This window comes from Rhopilema esculentum, chromosome 9, assembly GCF_057945365.1.
Source record: "Rhopilema esculentum isolate cy_ngs chromosome 9, ASM5794536v1, whole genome shotgun sequence".
Lineage (NCBI taxonomy): Eukaryota > Metazoa > Cnidaria > Scyphozoa > Rhizostomeae > Rhizostomatidae > Rhopilema > Rhopilema esculentum.
Window position 1 is genome coordinate 11,791,974 of NC_142823.1, and position 23,764 is coordinate 11,815,737.

At 37.4% G+C, this 23,764-nt stretch overlaps 1 protein-coding gene and 1 long non-coding RNA gene across 3 annotated transcripts; both read right to left on the reverse strand.

Annotated features, from left to right (window-relative positions):
- Positions 1-2,102: 2,102 nt before the first annotated feature.
- Positions 2,103-7,962, reverse strand: LOC148959685 (uncharacterized). Of its 2 annotated transcripts, none has more exons than XR_016144090.1 (3): positions 7,793-7,962; positions 7,401-7,558; positions 2,103-7,201 (listed from the first exon to the last, which is right to left on the reverse strand). It is a non-coding gene; the product is annotated as an uncharacterized LOC148959685 (long non-coding RNA). The 2 variants fall into 2 exon arrangements; XR_016144089.1 differs by having other exon boundaries at positions 7,401-7,629.
- Positions 7,963-14,387: 6,425 nt separating this feature from the next.
- On the reverse strand, positions 14,388-16,833 carry LOC148959686 (uncharacterized). The gene is made up of 2 exons (XM_089110280.1): positions 16,631-16,833; positions 14,388-16,147 (listed from the first exon to the last, which is right to left on the reverse strand). Exons 1-2 carry the CDS (start codon positions 16,692-16,694, stop codon positions 15,516-15,518), a joined length of 696 nt encoding a protein of 231 aa, XP_088966406.1. The 5' UTR covers positions 16,695-16,833; the 3' UTR covers positions 14,388-15,515.
- Between the last annotated feature and the right edge of the window lie 6,931 nt (positions 16,834-23,764).

Below are 23,764 nucleotides of genomic sequence, written 5' to 3' on the forward strand. Positions count from 1 at the left end.
ATCTTCGTATATATGGTATATGGGATGCAATATATAGCCCCACACCGCCTCCTTTATCTGCGTTTGAAAGTCTTGGTTTTGCGATAAAATCGTAGCCAGAAATTTTAGCCTAAGCCTCATCATCATTTGAAAGATGAGTTTCGCTGAGGGAGAAAATATGGATCTTTTTAAAGCTCTCTAAAAGAAGACAGATGTTGTGTTTATGTGTTAGAAGCCCTCTGATGTAAGATTTTGAGGCCAGGCTTATTTTGCAATACAGCCAGCTCGGGTAACTCATAATGTGTGTCAGCGTTTACACCATTTGCTGTGTTTTGAATATCAGCAGCTCCATTCGAACTTTTGCGATCATGTTTTGTTAAGCATGATAAACAGCGAGCTTCATTGAGATCTTTGATCAAGCATTTCAGGTGTAATGTGTCCTGACATTGCACACACATAGCTCTACTCTGGTTTTTTCGCACTGTTTTGGCACATGAACAGCACTTTATGGATTGACCTGGGCATGTTTCAACATCGCCACAGAGTAACAGCATCAGTTGAATGAAAGTAGGCCCATCTGGTCGAAGGTGTACTCCATGGCTCTGTTGTTGTACCCAGAACGAAGAAGAGATATAGCATTCAGAGATAATGTTATCCATATCCAAATGATTTAACATGATTGGTAATGAGTCAGTGCTGCAAAATGCAAGCTTCTTGATCGATGAAAACGACCATAGGAACAAACAGACGTAAAAGAATCCAAGTTGTGCGACCGCCATTCTGACTCCATTTATAGTTGTTTGTGATGCTTAAATTGATAATGCTTAAGAATGTTAAATTATATGGTTAAAATTAGTTTTTTCTTCAATATTTTATGTTATTTCTAATTGAATTTCAAGTAAATTGACATTTCTATTGAAGAAAGATAAAAACATATCAATTCTAGTTACCTGCCTCTTCAAATATTAATCTTAAAACTTTAATCAGCATTTTCTCAGAATAGTAATTTTGGAGTTTAGTGCAAAGAAATATTTTACCTCCTGATTATAACAAAACATGTCTATACACCACAAGAAAGCTTATACTTCAGAGAGAGGGCCTTATTTTTTACATTAGATAACTATTTGTCTTAATGATTGGCCTTGAAAAGGAGAGATGTATAGCCAAAAAAGTGAGATTTTGTAAAATGTGTAACAAAAAAGTACAAAATTAGAAAATTAAAATTTAAAGACCTTTGTGCAATCCTTTGATGTATCATTTTGGCTTATATGTTTAACAACAACTAAGAATAGCTTTCAATAAGCAAGGAATGTTTTTCCCTATTTGCAATAGCAGCTATAAGTTATTTTAAGAATTTTATTACATTTTTGTAAAAAGGGCAAAAAGTTACCTCAAGTCCCCAAATATTAACAGTGTAGCAATACAACAAAGATTTTAGAATTTGGACCAGTAGCAGCCTACTTTAATCATTTTTCAGACAAGGGATGACAACTAAGGTCAAATTTATTAAGATAAAAAAGAAAAAACAGGAATTGCAAGGAGCAGCAGAAAAGGGAAATTAACCTGGGACTTGCAATAAAATAGGTAGTTGTTTAATATTGTTTCCTTTTAAATTGTTATTGTCGTAGTAATTAGATTCTATTTTATTGTTATTTTTTCTTTCTTATTAATGTCTTATATTCCTGCAGGGATCTGAGGAATAAAACGATGTCAGAATCAGATGTTTTCTGTTGCCATTGAGTAATTGCCACAAGATGTGGAGCTTACCACAAAAGTAAAGGATGCCTTGTATCTTGTAGTCAAGGAGCACCTGTAATGCCGTGGGAATTTTCTAAAAAAAGCAAGCCACCAGTGTATATGTGTTAAGGAGACACCAAAGAACACGAAAAGTTTTCGTGGCAACTTTTAATCTCGCTCAGACAGGATTATTTGGGTCAGGTTTGTGAAGTGTAGATCCCAACATGGGAAGGAGGCTCAAACATGAAATTGCCCGTATTTATTCATTATTTGCGTTAATTAATTTAACCTAAAAAACTGCAATAATGCAAATAAATGGTTCAAGTACGAAGATGTGATTTTAGAACGTTAATTGGATCACGTGGCTAAGCTAACATGAAAACGAGGCTTTCACAGAAGCTCCACTTGTAAACTTGTAAATTTTGTTTTACAATGACATTATACCATACACATCATCGATTATTTCTCTTTAAACAATTTAGGCGTCATCATCATCTGAAACCTCCTCTCCATTTGGGTAGAGAATGTCCTCATTCTGAATATAGTTATGGCAGGCGATCCTTATGAACATAGTCTGAACATAGTTATTTCTAAGCAGGTGCAGAGATCTGTACAGTTTAAACAAGCCCTGCAGCATTGACAGTAGAACACTGTTCTTTGGAGCATCCACATTTTTGAAGTTGAAGTATCGCTTCAGGGGCTGGTGGCAGGCTTGTCATGTCGAGGACAAAGGGCAGGTAATTCCCACCAAGCAATCTAGGGGCAGGGATATTTAAGTCCTTTTATTGATACACTGTAGTAGCAATGAATAGCTAAAAACTCTTTACTTGTTCTTTATTTGCACCAAATATCAACAAAAATACTTGAACTCTAGTAATTATAGTTTTTATCAACCAAGACCAAAAGAACTATACTGCATGTTCTTTTATAGTTTAAAAACTATCATCCACCATTTATAGGCTCCTTGGTCACGCTGGGATAGATCCAAGTCTTTATAAATAGGATGCCACTGGATTGAACCACAGAAATTGAGAGAGAAATAGAAGAATCTTCAGAATGGGAAATAAAGATCAATGAAACTCTGGCAAAGATCAAGGTACCGTATTTACTCTAATATTCCTGCTTCTCTTTTATTCCCGCCTCTCTAGTAATCCCGCTTGTATTTCATAGATTGTAAGAATAATCCCGCCTCCCCAGTAATCCCGCATGCGGGATTGAAACTTTTGATTGGCATTTGCTATTCTTTACACACTTTCTATGGGTTGAAAATCATGGATTGAAACTTATGTTTGGAGTGAATGGGTTAAATTGTTACGCTACGAAGGTCGAACTTGTATCATGTGCTGGTCCACGTGGCTATCATTGTGAATATCGTTTTATTAACTTTTATGCTTTTTTAACTATTGTTCTGTTCTAGTGTTTAATTGGCTGTTATCATGTTCTGTTTTCTTATTGGCTAGTTGTATTTTAGAAAGCTTATAAAGTAGCTTGCCTGTTTTAGAGTAGGAGGCTTTTCACTGTGGGCGTTCTCGCCTTGCCAAAAGAATCGTGGCCGTCGTTTCCCGATGATAGAAAGTCGAAGCGTGTGTCGCTTGAAAGACGTCGCTGTTGTCCTGTTGCAATTCGAAGTGTTATAGTCAAGGACGCCACAAGTCGCCAACACTAAAGCAAGCAAGCTAAAGGTCGTGAGTGCTTTGTTATCATTGTAATTCTTAGTGTTTCTACATTATTTATATTGAACATTTGAGACTGATTTCATATGAAGTTTTTCGTTGACTCACAAACTGTTAGACTTAGAGGTGTAGTCTAATAAAATCACATGCTTATGTCAGAAACGGGAGAGGGCAGAGAGCTGTCTTATTTTGCAAGTTTATCAAACATCCAAGTCTCGCAGCATAAAAAGACGTTTGATTCTTTGACCTCGTACTACTGTCTATAAAGCACAATATCTGCTCTGTCTTGTCTGTGAAAATAAATATCCAACCCCCTATTTAATTTTAGCCCCCCATACATGTTGGAATTGCATATTTTTTTCTCTGATTTGCCACAATCATGTTTAAGAGACTTTTTTGTTGAAACGGTATCCTCAAACTAGACTTCAAGACATTAAAAAATAATCCCGCCTCTCCAATATACCCACCTCTCGAATAATCCCACCTTTAATTGTTAGGTTGAAACGCTAATCCCGCAGCAGGAATATTAGAGAAAATACGGTATTTTACAAAATGAGTTACTCTTCTCCATCTCAAAATGCAAATGTTCTTGATACACAAGGTGAACTTCCTTCCCTGACAGGGGTCATAATCTTAAAGACTCATTGCTAACAATGGGCCTTTGGGAGCGTGGCGACGGTCCAAACAATGGCAGTAATTGATTTTAGACAGTCTAAAAATGCATTATGGGATGCTTACGTAGCGTAATGGCTCATTGTCAGCAATGAATCTTTAAAGGCAAAACATTGTTTTAATTGTTTGAGAAATGGTCATTTCCTTAAAGATTGTAAAAGCAGCCACAATTGTATCCACTTGAAAGGCAGACACCACCAGTCTATTTGCATGAGCAAAATGGAAATTAGAAGGAATCTGCAAGTGAGAGTAACAGCGTTACAGACACGGCTAAGAAGAAGGGTTCAGTTATGTTGCAGACAGCTAAGGCCTACGTTTATGGAGAAAACAAGGACGACAAGACAAAGGTCAGAATTCTCTTTGACAATGGGAGTATGCGTCCTATCACGGAAAAACTTCGCCACAAGCTCTCATTGAAGACCGAAAGAAAAGATAAGACATTGAATTTGAACCCTTTTGGTTCAAACAAATATCGTAAAGTAAAATGTGATAGAGCAAATATCGTAAAGTAAAGTTTAATCTAGAATTAGATAATGGCGAACGTCTCGTTATTTCAGTTCTAACACACCCAGTTATCTGTTCACCAATAAATAAGCGTATAAGCCTGGCAGGGAGCTTAAGGCTTGGTGATCGCAGCGCAGAAGGCCAACAACCCATATACATTTTAGTTGGTGCAGATTTTTAATTTGATATAGTTTCAGGAGAAGTTCAGAAAGGTAGTTTTGATCCTACTGCTATCAATAGTAAATTAGGTTGGCTATTGTCAGGGCCTATCTCTGATAAAATTGACAATGATTCCTTTTTTAACATTGTTTCGCATCTTGTTAAAGATAGTCAATCAAGATTTTTTGCACAGATTTAACTCTCCGTGATAAGCAGCCTGACATGAAAGGAGAAGATTCAGCTGAACTAAAACATTCATTGAAAACCTTCTGGGAGCAAGAAGCCGGAGGCTGGCATGGGAAGGAAAGTGACGATGAAAAACTTGATGAGCTAAAGGTAAAGCTTGATATCCAGTTTGATGGTACACGGTATAAGGTAGGCCTTCCTTGGAAGTTAAATATTTCTACTTCTTTACCTTATGATAATGACATGTGTTTAGGACGTTTGAGGTCTCTATTTTCTTGTTTAAAGAATAAGCCTAAATTGCTTAAGGAGAATGATTCGATTTTTTGGAACAGCTAGAAAAGGGTATTATTGAATTGGTTCCGGAGGAAGAAATACGCAATAGTAATTGTCATTTTATCATCCACTATTGTGTTATTCAAGAGGATAAATCAACTACGAAGTTTAGAGTCATTTTTGACGGTAGTGCATGCTCAAAGGACAATTCGTATTCTCTTAATGACAGCCGTCAGATATTGAAGAAGCATTTTTACAAATTGATGTTAAGGAGGCAGACCACAAAATTCTATGCTTTGTATGGTACGAAAATATTTTTGATAATGAGCCTAAGGTCGTTCAATTTAGAATCAAATGCCTTCAATTTGGTCTCACGTGTTCACCAGCGAATCTCGGTGCCACCATTCGTCATCACATTGACCAATTTTCAGACAAATACCCGGAGGCTGTCAAGATACTGCAGCGTTTGAATTGTGACGATTTGTCATGCGGCGCGAACTCTGTCGAACAGGCATTTGACATATACCAGCAATGTCAGGATATAATGGCGGTTGGGGAGTTTAACCTTAGGAAATGGAATTCCAACAACAAGGAGATATTAGCAAAAATCAAGGTGTCTCAAAAGGTTAAGGACAGGGTAACACCCCCTGGCAAATCACAAGTTGAAGAAGACAACCAGTCTTTCGTAAGTTCTCTATGGGGTTGCCTACTAATGATAACAAAATTCTTGGACTATATTGGGACACAGAACATGACTCAATGTACGCTTCATTGCAAGGCTTGGATGCTTTCGCTAAATTGTTACTGCCCACAAAAAGGTCTGTCTGTGCTTAAAGGGAATGAATCAGCATAAGAGGTAGAGCATTGGGGGGGGGGGGGGCTTTTTGAAAAACGTGATTTATTCCTGTGATCACTTTTGCGTTTTTGAGAAGGAGGCTGTCTCCTATATGGCGCCAGTTTCGAAGCGAATGCTACTTGATACGGAAGAAATCGGATGGATACGATTGATGCCAACACTCTCAACAACTTGTTGGTATTTAGGGAAAACAATAGAGGAAAAGCAACAAATAGGAGGTGAGATACCGTTTTGAATACAAATTAGATTGGCCTAATTATATCAAGGGTCAAAGAAAAGTGAATGTCTGTCACAGTTAACCATAATGGAACGTTTATGAATTAATGTTGCCACTCCTTCTTAAAAGACAAATAAATTTGTGAGATGTTTGGCAATGAAATCAGCAAATTTATACTAACTGGTTTCGGTGGACAGTTAGCAGTTAGTTTCATATTTCGTAATGGAAGATATGAAAGCTCCTTTTTCAAATTTTTGTTTCAAATGTACCATATTTAAAAGATGAGTTCCAATTCCGTTAACTGAGACAGTTTTCATTTATTTACCTATCAATCAGTCCTAAATACAATTCTACACAATTTCATGAAAACAAAATGGTTAAAAATACCATACAACAAAAACAAATTAAAGTTACAAAATTCTGGAATAGAATTTAACATGATGACTAACTGGTTAAGGAGGAGCTCTCTAAATAGACCCATGTCTTGTTCGCCATGTCTTGTTCGAGCCTACCCTAGAGTTGGCAATGCGCAATAATGCAGACCATCTCCATTATCCTTTTGACAGAAGCAACAATGCCTGTTGGCGGTTTACAGCTTACCACCAGTACTGTCTCTGGGCCTGGGGTAGGCTAGGAAAGCATAATAGGAAAGTGATTCCCTCCTGCTGTGTTTGGATGATAAGGGATAAATGTCCTGATCAAAATTCAAGCTACACTGGATTTTTTGATGTAGAGTTTAATCTGTAATTTTTCAGAATACATCAAATTACCTGCATTAAATTTCACTTTGTTTCATATTTGCACGTTTCACGTGTGGTGCAACAAGGTCAGTTGTGGGAGGGGCTGGCTTTGAAGCAATGTTTCTTGCCAATGCCTTGGTAGCTCTCCTTGCCACACCTGAATTCCTGTCCATATGTCGTCTCCACATGATTTTTGCTTGCAACTCTAAATAAGATTTTATGAATGTATAACAACTCAATACTACTTAACAAAAACTGAAATAGAAACTTTATTTCAATGATCCACCTATAGTATTCATCATTCAATTGTACATGACAACAATGTGTATTACAACAAAACCAGCAAAATTTGTTTTATCAACCAAGAAATAACTGTTTTAAAAATAATGTATGCTGGATACTACCTTCCATATACAAATACGACTTAGGAACAGGAACTGGAACTGCATGCCACATCTTTGTCCTTTTACCCCATTTTCTAGCAAAAACGTGGGTACCATCTTTTCGCTTCAACTACGGTCTGTTTAGGTGTGCATTATAATCTAAGTATGCCAGCTCACATCTGGTAACAAAAGCATCATTCTTGTAACCAATTCGCTTACAACAGTACTCCAAGATCACATTGTGGAAAACCTATATGCATAAAAATATTTTACACAAAATTTGCTGGCAGCATTGGATTAATGGTACAACATAAAACACATGGCAACTGCTTTAGCCTACCTCCAGTAATAAAGAATCTGCACTTAATTGATATTCTCTTCACTTCTACGGAAAAATGTTTATAAACACTTACCTCCAACATACCAGTATGCCTGTTCCGAACATAATAGTGTAGAGAATTTAATAGAATGCTATCCATGACTATCTCTCTAAGAGCTGACAAAGTATTACTGCCAGGCTCTAGCCACTTCTTCCCATTCAATGGTTCAATTATGTTGTCATGATCACAGTCCTGGTGGTCATCCCCAATGTGATGTAAGAGTCTGGTCCAAAGAAGGCGAAGTTTCACTTCATTGCTGTCACAATTGCCACAACAGTACCAGAAATGGTTCCTTATTGCTGAAATCCATGGCAAAAGCTCTTGATGGGCCTTCTTCTTTGCAACCTTTGAGAATGCATAAAAAATGTGATAGCTCTATCGTGACAATTATGCCATCATCACTGCAAAGACTACATGCACATTAGTGTATCCAGATAGAAAAATAAATTCTTTAAAGAAATCTCATACAATAGTTTCATTAAAATAAAGTTCAAAACTTTTTGCAAGATCCTAATTTGTCAACCCCTGTGTCAAATACCCCCACAAATAGTAAGATAGAAAAAAGCCCTGTTTTTTCAGTTGTTAGCCACATAGCTGCAAGATATGTTTTAGTCAAAAAACAGATCAAAAATTTACCTCAAACAGCTAAGAGCTAACTCTATTTGTTTTGTGCCAGACATCTTTACTGTGGAATATTCCCATTTTTGGCACAGCTTGCAGCAAAAATTTTTAATCCCTTTGGCATATACAGCATTTTTGTGATTAACATTAAGGATCTTCTTCAAGAATTATGCGAAGCTAAACTACCATGGGATGAGGAGTTAACAGGTATCAATAAAACTAAATATGAACCTATTCTCAGGCGAATTGAACAGTTACAGTGTTTGGAGAAGCCGCGTTTTGTTTTGAAAGCAGCAAAACTGTGTCACATTCCTACTGATTCCTTCAACAATCTTTATTTCAACCCAGTCATAAAGAGGTTTGCACAAGCTGAAGCGAACTTATTTTCTATAGTTGTGCCCAACTTCTGTCTATAGAACTTATCATGAAATTCAAAGTAGTTGTTTTCAGGACCCAGAGGTGCCAATACCACAAGGGTATCAGTAGCCACAATTGGGTTTTCCCCTCTATCCAGCGCTACCCTGGTGGCTTCCAAACCCTCCCCAAGTGGACTGCTAGGATTGAGTCCCACAACATCAACCGTGCACAGTATAGCCCCCTCTGGTATCCTATCTATTTCACTTAACTAAGACAAGAAATAGTGTCCTTAATGTACGACCTAGAGAGGCTAATCAGAAGATTCAGGTGGCTAACTAGTAGACCAGAGGTGATGGGGTGTTGAATATTTGATTATCTTGTAGACACCACTACAAGGCACGAACTGTAGAAGCTTATATCTGTAAGTAGTATACGGGGTTCGGCGTAATATGACCAAAGACGTCCAACATTAAAAACGAGGTTATAGTTAGTGTGATTATATATATCGTAAAATAAACTAATTGAATGGCTTACACAAGTCGATAGTATAATGTATAATTCGTAATCCCTATAAAAAAACCGTTCTTTGAGTTCAAATGCGGCCACAACTCCCTGCGTGACCGCTCCGTTTATCTTCGACTCTTGACTCCTTGCTCTCGACTGACCACAGGGGTCCGAAGTTATAACAGAAAGATAACGAAATCCAACATGGGATAGCATTATCACCTGAGCTGGCAATTAACTAGACTAACTTTTCTGACTTAACCTTTTTGCGTAGACTACGAATCCAGATGTTGCTTTGGCGTTTAGGGGGGCATTTTCTAGATATAGGGGTCAAAGCCCTAAAACACGCAATGTGACCTAATTTGACTGTATTTAGTTATTGCACTTTAGAAAATGTTTAATTTTATCAAAAATTGGTTTCTTGATCAATGCTCTGTCAAATTTGGCCTTTTTTGGCATTGATGGGGGGGGGGGGGCAATTACAGGGAAGGGGAATTTCACTATTACTGTATTCTTAAAGCGTTTAACTTAAATTCGCTTTTTTCTTCTGATTTCTTTGCTTGCAAACAATAGCTCCACAATGTCCTCAGGATAGTAGAGTGATTGGCTGGTTCTTCTTTGTTGATTGTGCTTTGTAAAGCTTGTCTTTATACTCTTGCTACAAAGTTTGCAAGTGTTTTTCGAGGCTGCTTTTACATGGGGGCAGCAGTGACCCACCAGTTACTTTGTTTTCCTTTTGAAAGGTCCACCAGAATATAGCATATCTTGCTTCATTCACTGACAGTAATCGTTTCTCTCCATACAGTGTGCAAACGAACCTTTCTAAGCCGAGTAACAAATTACCACTTGCACAATTTTTCTTGCCAAGCTCTGAGAATATTTTTCGGAATTCTTTATCGCCTCGAAAAAACGCTTCCAAAATGCAGGCTTTCCTTTTGCAAGAAGAATGAGATGTAGAAATTTCCTGAAAATGTATGCAGGCCAAGGAGAGCTTGATTCCGCAATAAACATAGTGCAAAAGCATTTAGATCCAGAAGTCTCCTGTATTTTCTTCTTCTATACTCCATAAAGACATGCAAGTTGTTAGCCTCCTTGGCTAAAAGGATAACAAGAATATCATCATCTCCAGAGCGCACAATGCAAACTGTCTCCTGTCCCTTTTCATCTGTAGGACATGGTGAAATAGGTAGCAGATTTTGGTACCTGCGTTCCCATGGTTTGTGTTTGACTTTCCCACCTGAGTTACCCCTTTGCTCTCAATTTTAACATAAGAATTTTTTCTTGCAAAGTATATTGAGACTACTTATTGTTGCGCTAGAAATTCTCTGACGAAGGGGCTTGACCTTTCGATAGGGGGGCTATGCAATTGGAGAGAAAGCATGGAATCCCAATTGCAAAAAGACGCACAATCGTTAAGGTTATAACAGGACATGAATGTAACAGACAAAAAAGAACAGCTTCTTAGAGCTTAATCAATATTCTTTTGTTGGGAACTCGCATTTATAACAAAATATCCCTAAAAAGACAAAGACGCATGTTGAGAATGTTCTTTGAAGGTCTTTTTCCATGATTTTTTCACAACGCTGTAAACTTTTCTGAGTAATAAAAAAAGACTTCATGTAATCATCAAACAGAATAGGAACCATTACATGAAAGTTAGTACCTGAGACGGCACCATGGTTGCCGCAAAAGGTGGGAGAAATGTTCAAACCTTGATGCTTCCAGTTTTCTGGAAAATTCACTCATTAGAGACATTTTTACTACTTTACAATACAGTCTTATTCTAAAAATAAATATCCGTGGGTGGAAAGCTATTTGACGGTTTTAATCGATTTTCTGGTAGTCATTCTCATCATTCGCACATCCAAGGCTGAAAAATTGTAATGTGGAGTTTAGCTCCCAGTGGTTTCAGTTTGCAAATTAACGTTTGAAATATTAACATTCCAAGGAGCGAAGAGGAACAAATCAAAATGAAAATGAAAGCAATCAAATATATCATCGACTATTATTGATTTTTTTAACTAACGCCACCATCAAGTTAGCTGAGTAAGCACCAAAAATGCTGAATCTGCTGAGTTAAGAACAGATTCAGAAATCTTGGGGGGAGGGGTGTTATCCATGTGTCTCAATGTGTCCATGCATCAAAGTATTCGATTTTTGTAACTTTTATGACTGTGCTCCAGATCATTCTATGTTGAAGATAAAAATAACTTACAGAAAGCTTTTCATTTCTTTACTCCGAAGATTTTTCAAGTTCTCACAATTTTTTTTCCAGATTAATTTTTGGCACCAGGTTTTTTGGCACTATGACTGATTATAATGCAGTATGTAGTAGCATGCTCTTGGCTGTTTGGCGTCTGTATCTTCAGTTGTTGCAAGGGCAAGAGGATTAGCTCTACTGTGGTTTTTTTTCGCTCAAAATTAAAAAGGTACCTTCTTGATTCATATTCACAAAACTAATCTTCAATTAAACTCATATGATTAATCCCATAGAGGTTCATCTGGTTCTTGGTTAATATGTGCTGCCTTTGTTTTTAAAATAATTTTTGGTTCTTTGTTTTTTACGGGGGGGGGGCTCTTTTTTCGATTAGTTAACCTACTTAGAGAGCTCCTCCTCAATCAGTCAATCTTAATTCAATCATGTAAAGTAATTTTTTTTAAATTGTTAGTTTTTAGTATGTAATGTGTCTTAGTTGTAGAGTTATGTGTATGAATTGTATTCGGGATTGATTAATAATGAATGAAATGAAATGAAATAAGTTAGAGCTTTGTCTATATCAACTGATCCCTTTTCTTTAAACGATGTTGAACAAGAAGTTTTCAAAACTTCTTATATTTCAAGAACATACGTAATTTGAAACTATTATCACTGTCTTTTTGTTTTCGTAAGATTACTACATCACCAGATAATAACAAAAATTACCAATTTTTTTAAAGTGTGAAAGTGGAAAACAGTCAAATTAGGTCAAATCACGTGTTTTTGGGCTTTGACCCCCTATATCTAGAAAAAGCCCGCCTAAACGCCAAAGCAACATTTGGATTCGTAATGTATATAAAAAGTTGAGTCAGAAAAAGTTAGTCTGGTTAATTGCCAGCTCAAGTGATAATGCTCCCCCTCTCACCTCTGGTCTATAGATATTCCGATATTTTTTTCTGTAATGGTGTCACAATTGGAAATTACTGGCCTACCCTCAACACCACTTAATCCCTTATAAATCTTAGGCAAATGGAAAATCTGCCTGGTTTCCCTCACAAAAAAAATTAGTCACTTCCTTTACCCTAGGTCCTCCACCCTTTACTCATTAATTCTTTAATTAACGGCCTTACCCAATTCTATTGTCGGGTCAACCTCAATCTTTTCATAAACGTGCCTATTGCCTAATTACTGGTTAACCTCTATTATATAGTCTCCCTGTACCAAACCAAAACCGCTAATCTCTTGTCCGCCTCCTTGATAACGATGCTCCTATCGCATTCATGACTATTAAATGTATTGAGTTCAGAAGAGGAAATGTTACTGTGATACTTACCTTCTGTCTGGACAAACAGCATCTTCTTTTCCAGTTGTTTGTTTGAAACCATACAAATAACAAGCTCAGCTTGTCAGAAAACTAAGAAAAAATGGTGTAATACCAACCGCAGCCCTGCTGTACCGGGCGCTGTCCCACAGTCTTGTGCCGAACGAAACCTGGGAGCCAGTATGCTATTGAAGTACTGTACCCGCATTAAAGGGGCGTGTTTCAGCATAGGCATTCTATACTGTTTATTCTCTTTCATACAGAGTGTTATATATGTACACAAACATATCAATATATCTATACATATATATACACATCTGTACGATATATTTTGTGATTATGAGTCCTTGCTAGCTCCTCAGCTAATCCACCAGGCAGAGCATTTCGGGGCTTATGATCAGTATGCTCTTTTACACCTGGGTGCCCCCTCACCCCTGCGTCCAGGGATGATGCCAGCAAAGGTGTGTTAATATGTTGTAGCAGTGTATATAAAATATGTATATTGTAGCCATAGAGGCATGTATCATCCTTTGAATGTAGAAGTATGTTGCATATATAGACAAATGGTTATAAAATTGGGATATCTTGTTTATGCAGATAAATCGCGAATAGAAAAAGCATTGGAGTCTGGTGTGACATAATAGTAATGTTGATGGTGTGGTATCGAGGCATCTTACAATGTCATATGATGCTCAAAATTTAGTATGAGTTAACCAATCTCCAAGGTTGTTGTGCCTTTGTAAGGCGAGAATGGGGGTTTTTGACCATATGTTTTGTAATTCTTTATCCTTTGTTATAATATTCCAGTGTTTTTTGAGAATTTCACGGATGTGAATGGTGCGGTTGTCATAGGGTATAATGAAGGGTAAAACAGAGCCTTTCGGTGTGGAGAAACTGCCGTTATTTATTTGTTTAGATTCAAGTAGCTGCGATTGCGATAGTCTAATGACCTTATTGAACTGTTCATTTATATCATTGATCTGATATCCCCTTATGATGAGGTTGTTTTTTAATTCTTGTAATTTTGAATATAGCTCTTCGTCACTTGTGATAACTCTTCTGTAACGTAAGGCCTGGCTGTAAATGATTCCAGTTTTACAACTCCATGGGTGGAAGGAATCACCGTGTAAGAGATTGCAAGTGTCTGTTGGTTTTTGGTAGAGTGAGGTGGTAATTCCCCCCTCTTTGTGTGAGTTTATTGTTGTATCCAAGAAGTGTATATTTGAATTGGAATAATTTGCTTCAAACTTTATTGTTTTGTGGACGGTGTTGGTGTATTGTATAAAATTTTGTAGGTCCTCAAGGGTGTGTGGCCAAATGAAAATTATATCGTCGATGAATCTTTTCCAAAACATTGGAGTACGCCCCATTGGGGCATTTTGTAAAATATGTTGTTCTATAGTTGTCATAAATATGTTGGCATAGTTGGGAGCGAAGGGGCTCCCCATTGCAGTGCCCTGAATTTGTTGATAAAATCTACCATTAAAGGTAAAATAGTTGTGTTTAAGTATGAATACCATCATTTGTTTGATGTAACTTGTACGCATTGGCGGGGTGTCCCCATAATAATTCCGGATGGCCTAGAGGCATGCCTCGATCCCCTCGTCCTGGGGGATGTTGGTGTATAGAGATTTAACGTCTAGCGTAACCAGCCACGAGTTTGGTGGAATGCTAGTGTGTATTTCGAATATTTGTTGTAAAAAATGAGTGGTGTCTTTTATATATGAGGCACTTTCCTCGACTATCGGTCTAAGATAGTGATCAAGATATGACGAGAGTTTCTACGTAGGGGAGCCGCAACCCGACAGTATAGGCCTCCCTGGGATGCCCTCCTTGTGAATTTTTGGTAACAAATAGAATACCGGTGTTCGAACCTTCGTGTTAGGTGTAAGATATTCGAAAAGTGTTTCATCAATACGGTAGTTGTGGAGGAGATGTGTTAAAAAAGTTGTAATCTTGGCGGATGTTTCGATTGTATGATCTACTGGATGTTCTTTGTAAAAGTTTGCATCATCAAGTTGTTTTGTGGCCTCGCGTAAATACATGTCTTTAGGCCATAGTACAATTTTGCCTCCTTTGTCGGCTTTTTTTATTGAAATATTGTCTATTTGTTTTAGGCTACGAATGGCCTCTTGCTCCTCTTTTGAAATATTTAGAGGGTTGTAGTAGTTTTGTGTGTATAGGTTTAAAATGTCTGAGTGTACGTTATCAAGATACTTGTAAATGTTGGGGTTTCGAACAGATTCAGGTTCCCAACTCGATTTCCCCCTAAATGGAGAGGCAGTTGTATCACTTTTGGTGTCCTTGAAGTGGACTTGTAGGAGCATTTTTCTTCTGAATTCATTAAATGATTGTAATGTTGTATGTATATTTACACTTTTCGGTGTGACAACGAAGTTTAAGCCTTTGTTTAAAACCTTCTCTTGTAACGAATTAAGTTTCAAATCACTGAGATTGACAATATTGCTGTATCGCACGTTGTGAGATTGTTGTATTTTGTTTAAAAGGTATTTGCGTGTTGATGATTTTTGTGTTTTCGCTTTCACGCGATGTTTTCTATTTTGGCCTAAGATCTTTCTAAGGCGTTTTTTGGTATGTTGATTCGTGAATATACGTGTACCCTCGGATCCTGTATGCAGCGAGAACAATAGAAGACAATGTAAATGAGGTTTGATAGTAAAGTTGTAAAATAAGATAAAAAAAATTTTTTATGTATATTGTTAAAGTTATATGTATAATTATGAGTTCAAAATTGTTCAACGCCGTTCGCGTTTCCGCTTATTGCCTGTTGTTGAGACCTCTCTGGTTCCTTTGTATCTTATGTGTTTATCCATGGCCAGGGTTTCTGCCCCCGATACAATACCAGCGTATGCACCGGGATATCTTTTTCTGGCCATGTTTATGTAGTTTTGTGTGAGATCATCTTGCAATGACCTCATTGATTCGTGATGGGAGGCCAGTATGTTGCACATGGTCCTGGCGAACGTGCAACAGGCCTCTGCCACTTGTTTTTGTAAATCCGACGAGAAATCGTTTCTGTATCGGACGTTGACCTCCGGGTAGAGAAAAGTCGGATATCGACCTTTCTCTGCGTGTCTCTGAAATTCTTCAGATTTGTCCTGGTGGTAGAAGCTACTCGCCAGGCTGTTGGATATAAGGGCAGTCAATTTGCTGTTCTGCTCTTGATATGTCCCACTATTGTGCTGGCTGGTGGAGTGTGTTTTTTCGGACCTCTTTCTGAGAGGGGCGGAGGACTGTTGTTTTTTCTTCGGTATTTTGTAACCAGAGAGGCCATGCCTGGTGTTTTCGGGTGTGCGTTGGCCACATTCAAGAGGTTCCTCCTCGCTGGTGGTTTCCAGCACCATGTCCAGAAGTTCTTTTGTGTTATCTGTGCAAGTATAGGTATAGCAATGTTGTGAGATGTGTTGTGTGATATTACTCTATATATACAGAAACATATACACACATATGAATATTTGTATATAGGTTTCACCATTTGGATGATATGTATACAAAGCTTTTTGTTCTCGATAATTTTCTGGACAACCAAACCTATGTAGTCGTTCCCGTACCATAAAGGTGGGTCGTGTGATGTTTCATAGGTTGCACGATGTACCAATATCATAGATATGTAGATACAAAGATATATTTTCCTATGTGTACATTGCGTTTGCTTTATATGTACATGTTTATATGTGCACCGACCGGTGTATGCTTTGCGAATTCTGGTATATATTGATAGAAACATGAATTTTGGCTATATATGTAACGAGTATCATATGAAATACTTGTATAGAGTGCTAAACCATGTGAGGAGAACGAACATTATAGGTGTGGATAATTTGTAATTTGTAAAGTAGAAATGTAGTACCTTTCTTGGTGGTGGATGAATCGCGTGTGTCTTCTTTGTCGTTTGAAAGGTAATTGCTGGCCATTATGACGTGCTGATTTTGTGGATAGTCTTGTGTTATATCAACAAGCGCAGGCGTAGATTTGAGCGAGAGTGAAGCTCAGGGGCTCCTATCGCATTCAAGATTATTAAATGTATTGAGTTCAGAAGAGGAAATGTTACTGTGATACTTACCTTCTGTCTGGACAAACAGCATCTTCTTTTCCAGTTGTTTGTTTGAAACCATACAAATAACAAGCTCAGCTTGTCAGAAAACTAAGAAAAAATGGTGTAATACCAACCGCAGCCCTGCTGTACCGGGCGCTGTCCCACAGTCTTGTGCCGAACGAAACCTGGGAGCCAGTATGCTATTGAAGTACTGTACCCGCATTAAAGGGGCGTGTTTCAGCATAGGCATTCTATACTGTTTATTCTCTTTCATACAGAGTGTTATATATGTACACAAACATATCAATATATCTATACATATATATACACATCTGTACGATATATTTTGTGATTATGAGTCCTTGCTAGCTCCTCAGCTAATCCACCAGGCAGAGCATTTCGGGGCTTATGATCAGTATGCTCTTTTACACCTGGGTGCCCCCTCACCCCTGCGTCCAGGGATGATGCCAGCAAAGGTGTGTTAATATGTTGTAGCAGTGTATATAAAATATGTATATTGTAGCCATAGAGGCATGTATCATCCTTTGAATGTAGAAGTATGTTGCATATATAGACAAATGGTTATAAAATTGGGATATCTTGTTTATGCAGATAAATCGTGAATAGAAAAAGATAGGGTTCACCAGTTGAGAAAGATAGGATTCCACCAAAGAAACAGTATTTGAAGTCCAGCTGGACTTTGAATTAAAGACTATGTTTTCGATTCAGTGATGTGAAAAAGGGCTGTTTTCAGCTTGTAGAGGGGTGAATGGTAATTCTTTGAGGGTCATTCGTGCAGTTTGGCTTAGTCTTGTTGGAAGTAGCTTACACCCTTGAGAATTTTTCTTGTTTTCAGAAGTCGACAGTCCATTTCCAAGATGGCTGCTTTCAGAAACACTGCAATGACCATCAAATTGCTTGGTGCATCAACATATATAACGCTGAAGATGTATTTTTCTGCCCCTATGATCACTAACTGTCAGTGGCTATTCAAATAATTCCATCATTGGGCAGAATTCAAAAATATATTTCTAAGCTGTAAAGCTTGTTATTGTTAGAAATTTTGCGGGAGATGTTCTGATTTTCAACCAATTCCGTTGTGCAATCTTCAATCTTCAATCTTCAATAGTTAACTCCTAAAGGCTATCCAACCAATCTGGAGAAAATGTTGCATTTGGTTTTGGTTCAACAAATCATAAATTAGGAATAACAAAGGCTAACAAAAGAGTAAAAATTGTCTCGAATAAGTTTATACTAGGGTCCATGTGTTGGTGGAGGCTACCTTTACCCACTGGCGTGGACGCAACCATTCTGTCACTGATACTTTGAATTTCTCTTCTCTCACGCAATTCATAATTTCTGGCGGTAGGCTATTCCAAATTCGAATTGTTCTTACGAAGAATTGATTTTTGAAAGCTTCAGAGTGGAGGCATTGGATTGTTTGATATTCGAGCGGATTTCTGGTTGAGGAAAGGACAATTTCTGGAAACGAGATGTTGAGCATCATGTTGTTTTAAATTTTATTGAAGATTTGAAGGTCATGGATGCAGTGTTGGTGCACTAAAGAACAATGCTGAAATTTTAACAATGTTACAGTTCTAATTAACTTAAAATACAACAAAAGGTTGACACAAAAAAATGTTTTGAATGGTATACTTTCCTACTCAATGACCAATACAAAAACGTTTGCCTATCATTCCACTTGAAAAATTGTGCATAAAAGTCACCACGTTGTTGTTTGGATGCTAGGAAATTTCAGCATTGTTATTTAAAGGCCAATCTCTACTGATGCTTTTTTCAGCGTTCTTCTGGAAAATTCGCGTGATGAATAATGGAAGTAGTTTCAACTTTTCGTTAAGCAAAATTACTCAAGGAAAACATAAGACAATAGAACGTCATGATTTTCGTAATAGGCCTATGCAATATGGCGTTCTTACACTAACTGGAATTTAGTAGAAGCGAACCTGATTTGCAGTTACGTTCTTTACTGGGTAGAATAGGCAACAATTCCTTTTCACAGGGAAAAACAATTTACAAATGCTGACATCAGGTTGGTTGGTGTCAACCAAGAAGAATTAGAGCTGGAAACTTTTATCGATGACGCACAAGATCAGAGCAATGATGCAGATTCTATCCGGGAGAGACCTTAAATGTTGTTTGCATCCTGCCCCCAGTCACCAGGAATAACACCATTTGAACTATCTTGATCCACAAATGAATCTGGACAGTAACAATCAACACAAACCATAAGAAAGTTATGTAGGGACACTACAGCTTTTGTTACTGCAACAACTTTTTCTACTTTTGCAGTAATAGGATGGTGAAATACACGAAATCTACTGGCAGCAATTCCAAAGGGGTTTTTTTATTATTCTTCTGGCAAGACTGAGACGGTAATTAAAGACTTTTTGTCCAAGGAAAGATTGGTAAAGGGATATGGCTGCATGGTTAGCGACAAAAATGAATGGAAAAACACGGTTGGAATTAGAAATTGTTTCATCTTTGAGAATTGAAAGTAATTTATTTTCAATGGCATATCCCAGTTTGCTGTTCGTTTACACACTGCCACTATCACAGATGACAACTAGAGTAATTTTGTACCTTGTGTCACAAACACCCATAAGTACAATGCTGTGGGTCTTTTGTAGTTACAATAGTTGGAGCCCTCTCTTGGTGGGGCAAACATTTTTACATGTTTACCATCAATGGCCCCAACAACATTTGGAAAATTCCAACAATTTTAAATTCAGCTGAAATTTTCTTTCAGTCATTCTCAGACGGTATTTTTAAATACACTTGCTCGAGCATTCGTTCCCAAATTGCAATACAAGTTTCATGTACAATCCTGCCAACCGTAGTAGCACTCATTTTGAATTTTAGGCCAATTGTGCAATGTGCGTCCCCAGTAACTAAATATCGAAAAATTACTGCTAATCTCTGTTCTGGGTTTATAGGTTTTCCAGGTGTGTGGAAGTTTATTGAAGATCTTTGCCAATAAGTCTGAGAAGATTTTCGAATGTTTCCGGTAGCATAGGAAAGTATTTGACAAACAATTCGTGATCATGTAACTTTAATTCCCTGACAAGTGATTGGTATTCTCCTCTCTAATCTCTTTCTTTATATAATTTGCGCACCCAATATTTACATGTTTTTTTTAAAGCTCGATTTCTCCTCCAATGTAAATATAACTGAATTTTTCTTCTTCTCAAAAACAAAAATCGTAAAAGATCAGGCCGAGATACCATTTTTGTTATAAGAATCTCGTGCGCGCTAGAATTTGTTGGAAACAGTGGAGATTGGAATGCAAGAAATTTTGTACGAACGCTTCAGTGAACGCTACGAAACAAGCGTCAGTGAAGATTCGGCTTAATGTTTCATTTTCTACTAATAGTTTTGAAGAAAATAACAATGATATTTCGAAAAAACATTAACAATGCATTTCCTTTATGGCCCGTCCATAATAATTTTTATTTTTATTATCTTCTCTTTTGTCAACTTTCCTCTCCCAGAAATAGAAATTTTTTGTGCTTTGCTTTGGGCAACTAAGTTGTGTAATGCTGTTCCCAATCTCTTTGTCACATGATTAACACACTCTTCCTTATTAATTTGAATGGCATCACCAGACACTTTCTTTTGCACAAGATTGTCATAGGTTTTGCTTGATTGATAAAATACCAATCAGTATCAATCAATAACTATCACCATCTGATGAAATTGTTGTGTATCTGAGTTTGTGTTTTTGTTCTGACCTTTTCCAAATCCATTTCCATAGAATTGGAACACCCTGCGTAGTTTTTTAGCAATGTCCGAATGTTTTTCTAGCCAATCATCAAAGATTACATCCCCACTAGATGGAGCAAGTTGGCACTGCAGGCAAAAGTTTGATAGTATCTCATAATCAATGGGTAATCCTGTGAGGAGGTCAATGACAAGGCTTTAAATTCCCTCGTATTAATTTCAAATAGAGCACGCCAAGTTGCAACAGAACCGATTCTCTCACCCATGTACTGTTCAATGATTACATCTTCAAAAGTATCACAGACGACAACACATTTTACAGGAAACCAACAAACATTGTAGATGACGATGAATCACAGTCTAGAAGAGAAACATTTTGGACAAAGCACTGTTGCCATCAATGTGCACATTGAGCTCTATTGCTCAATAAAATAGCAATCATCCTCAAAACTTTCACATTCCTCATGAACATCTAGTGACATTCCAAAAAACGTGAAGCTTTCTAGTGCTGGTTGATGTATGTGGCTTTTCAGATGCTTCTGACCAAGGATTAGGCCCAGCGATTAGTTTGGAACTTGTGCAGTTTCTAACAAGTTACTCAAATAAGATTTTCTGTAAGAACGCCTTCAGCCTCCTTGAGAGGCATTTGAAACTCTAAACTTTGCCTTTCCCTTAGCTAAAGCCACAGGAAAACGAATTCATCATAGATTGATAATATACGATTGTCTGAATTCCTTGAGTTTGTTGGAATGAAAAAAGCATGATTGTTGTTACAGGTCCACAGTGGCCTAAGATTTTTCTAACAGCCAATTCAATCACTCAGATAGCATAATAGGCTATAAGGCTGCTTCTAGGTGCAGGTAATAAATTGAATAATTACCTAAAAAGGAGGATATTATTGGTGGAAAGAAGTTAATAATAAAATTCTTCACAATGTGAGCCATCTTTTGATAGATAGTCACATGATTTTGCGGCAAGAGAAACATGGTCAACGGCCTGAGAAGAAAGCCTACTTTCTGTTGATCGTTTCATGATTTCATTAAAACCTCCTTAGGTAGCATGTGCTAGAACTAGAAAATTTTCATCAAAAAGAAGAGCTGACAAGTATTGAAATACATTTTCTGGAAGGTGAATAATTTTAAGAAATTTCTAACCAAGAACAAAAAAAATTAATTTGACTAAAATATTTGATTTTTGACTTGCAACCTACCTTAACGCAATAATAGTTGTTGGTCGAAGCTGTTACGAACTTTTGAGAACGAGCCCTCCTTGCTTTCTGCCATTCTGATGAATGTGCTGATGAGTGGTATGTGGTGATGAACAAGCAGAAGCTGATATACCATCACTGGGAACTGAGATCCAGAAAATAAAAGAAAGTAACCTAGACAAAGGCAAAACTCTTGAGACTGTCTGACGAAACATCACTTGGAATGATTTTAAGCGTGCCAGAGAAAGATACTTTTCATTTAGTTAAAAATTATCTAGGCAAGATGACTCTTATTAGAATTCTAATGTTTCGGACGTTTGTGATGTATCTTCTGATTCTTTGACTGAGCTTAGATTTACATTACACTCCCTATCTGCACGGTTAAATGAAGCAGGTTGTTTGCCTTTTCATCCCTATTTTCTATTTTGTTCGAAAATACCATATTATTGCGAAATGCATTGTCTGCACAGGATATTTCTAATTCAATTTTGTTTTCCATGATCCATGTTATTAGGACGGCGTGTAAATAGTCATTATAATACAAAATGTTTCGTAGGTAGCGGAACCTAACACATTTAGTTTCAGTAGCAGAAGCAGCTTTAAAAGACATTTGATCTTAGCAGAATTTTGTGTCATCTAAAGCTGCAAGACACATGATAAGAATAGTTGAGACACCACAACTATTGCCATCCTTTTGCAAGGGGATATATGACCAGCACTTGCGAGCACATTGTGCCCATTAATTGGGTCAGATGATGCATTTAGTAGGTGCATGGATATGATGGAGATTGAGGTGTCATCAAGTAACCCAACCCTCAAACATTTTGCAAGGAAAAAGGGCATCTCATCTGGAATGTCCCGAGTGAGAGAATCTCCCTAATATAATGTGCATGTGTGTCTACAGAACCAATCTTCTGTCCATCATTGCAAAATACAGATGATTTCTCATTGCAAGCGAATAATATTGCAAAGGGCTTCTGGAAAAACATCAAAAACTCTATCTGCCCTTGCAATGTCGACGTGAAATGTTTTTTCTTTACTAAAAGAGGCTTTTCCTCCTTCACAGTAAATGGTAACAATTCAGTCATACTTTCAGAAACTTTAATTATAGAGCAATATCGATGAGGTAGGCTTCTGCCACACTTCACTTCGCAAAGAATTTCTTGAATTTTGTTTTGTATCTGTTCTTCAGAAGGTCCAACTTCAATTTTTCCTTTAAAAACAAGGAAGCGAAGATGACTGAAATGAATGAGCAGGCAGTACTGCCATTGCGACCATTGATAGTTTTCTGGGTAAATCTATCTTCGTACATGAGAAGAATGCAATCTTCACTCCTTCCAAAAAATACCATACGCACTATTCTTAGGGACAAATGAGAGGCTTTTGCGTTTTATATTGATTGCACGGAAACTAGATTCAATGTCTTCATTGTCACCATTATCACCATCATTGCTATTGTCACCATCAATACCATCATCACCCTCAATGTTTTTGCTTTTTTGCAAATCGGCCGGTTGAATTTCCGATGGCTCTTGCCCTGCAGGTTCTGGTTCAACAAATGTGAAACCTGTATCCTCTGTGACTCCACTGACATGGGAAACGGTCTGGTACCCCTTTTGCAGCTCAAAAAATCAATGCCTTTGTTGAAAATTGACAAAAGACCATCACCTCCTCCACTAGTAGAAACACTGTATCTTCTAGAACAATCCTTGTAATATAAAAAGCAAAAATTCAACCATTGAATTCACAAAAAGTTGTATCTTAGTCCTTGGATATAGCTATGCTTATAACTTAGAGATTTTCTTATAACTTAGAGATTCAAGCCATTTGTGTAGGATTTGTTGATTTAAGAGTGTGAACTTACAACTTGATTTACAATGCCTTTAGACAAATCAAAGCGATCTTATGGAAAGGGCTGAATGGTGATCGAAGGGAACATGTGCCCCACAAAAGCAAATTCCACATATACTTGGATCAATAGGGTGCTTTCAGCATAAAGTGAG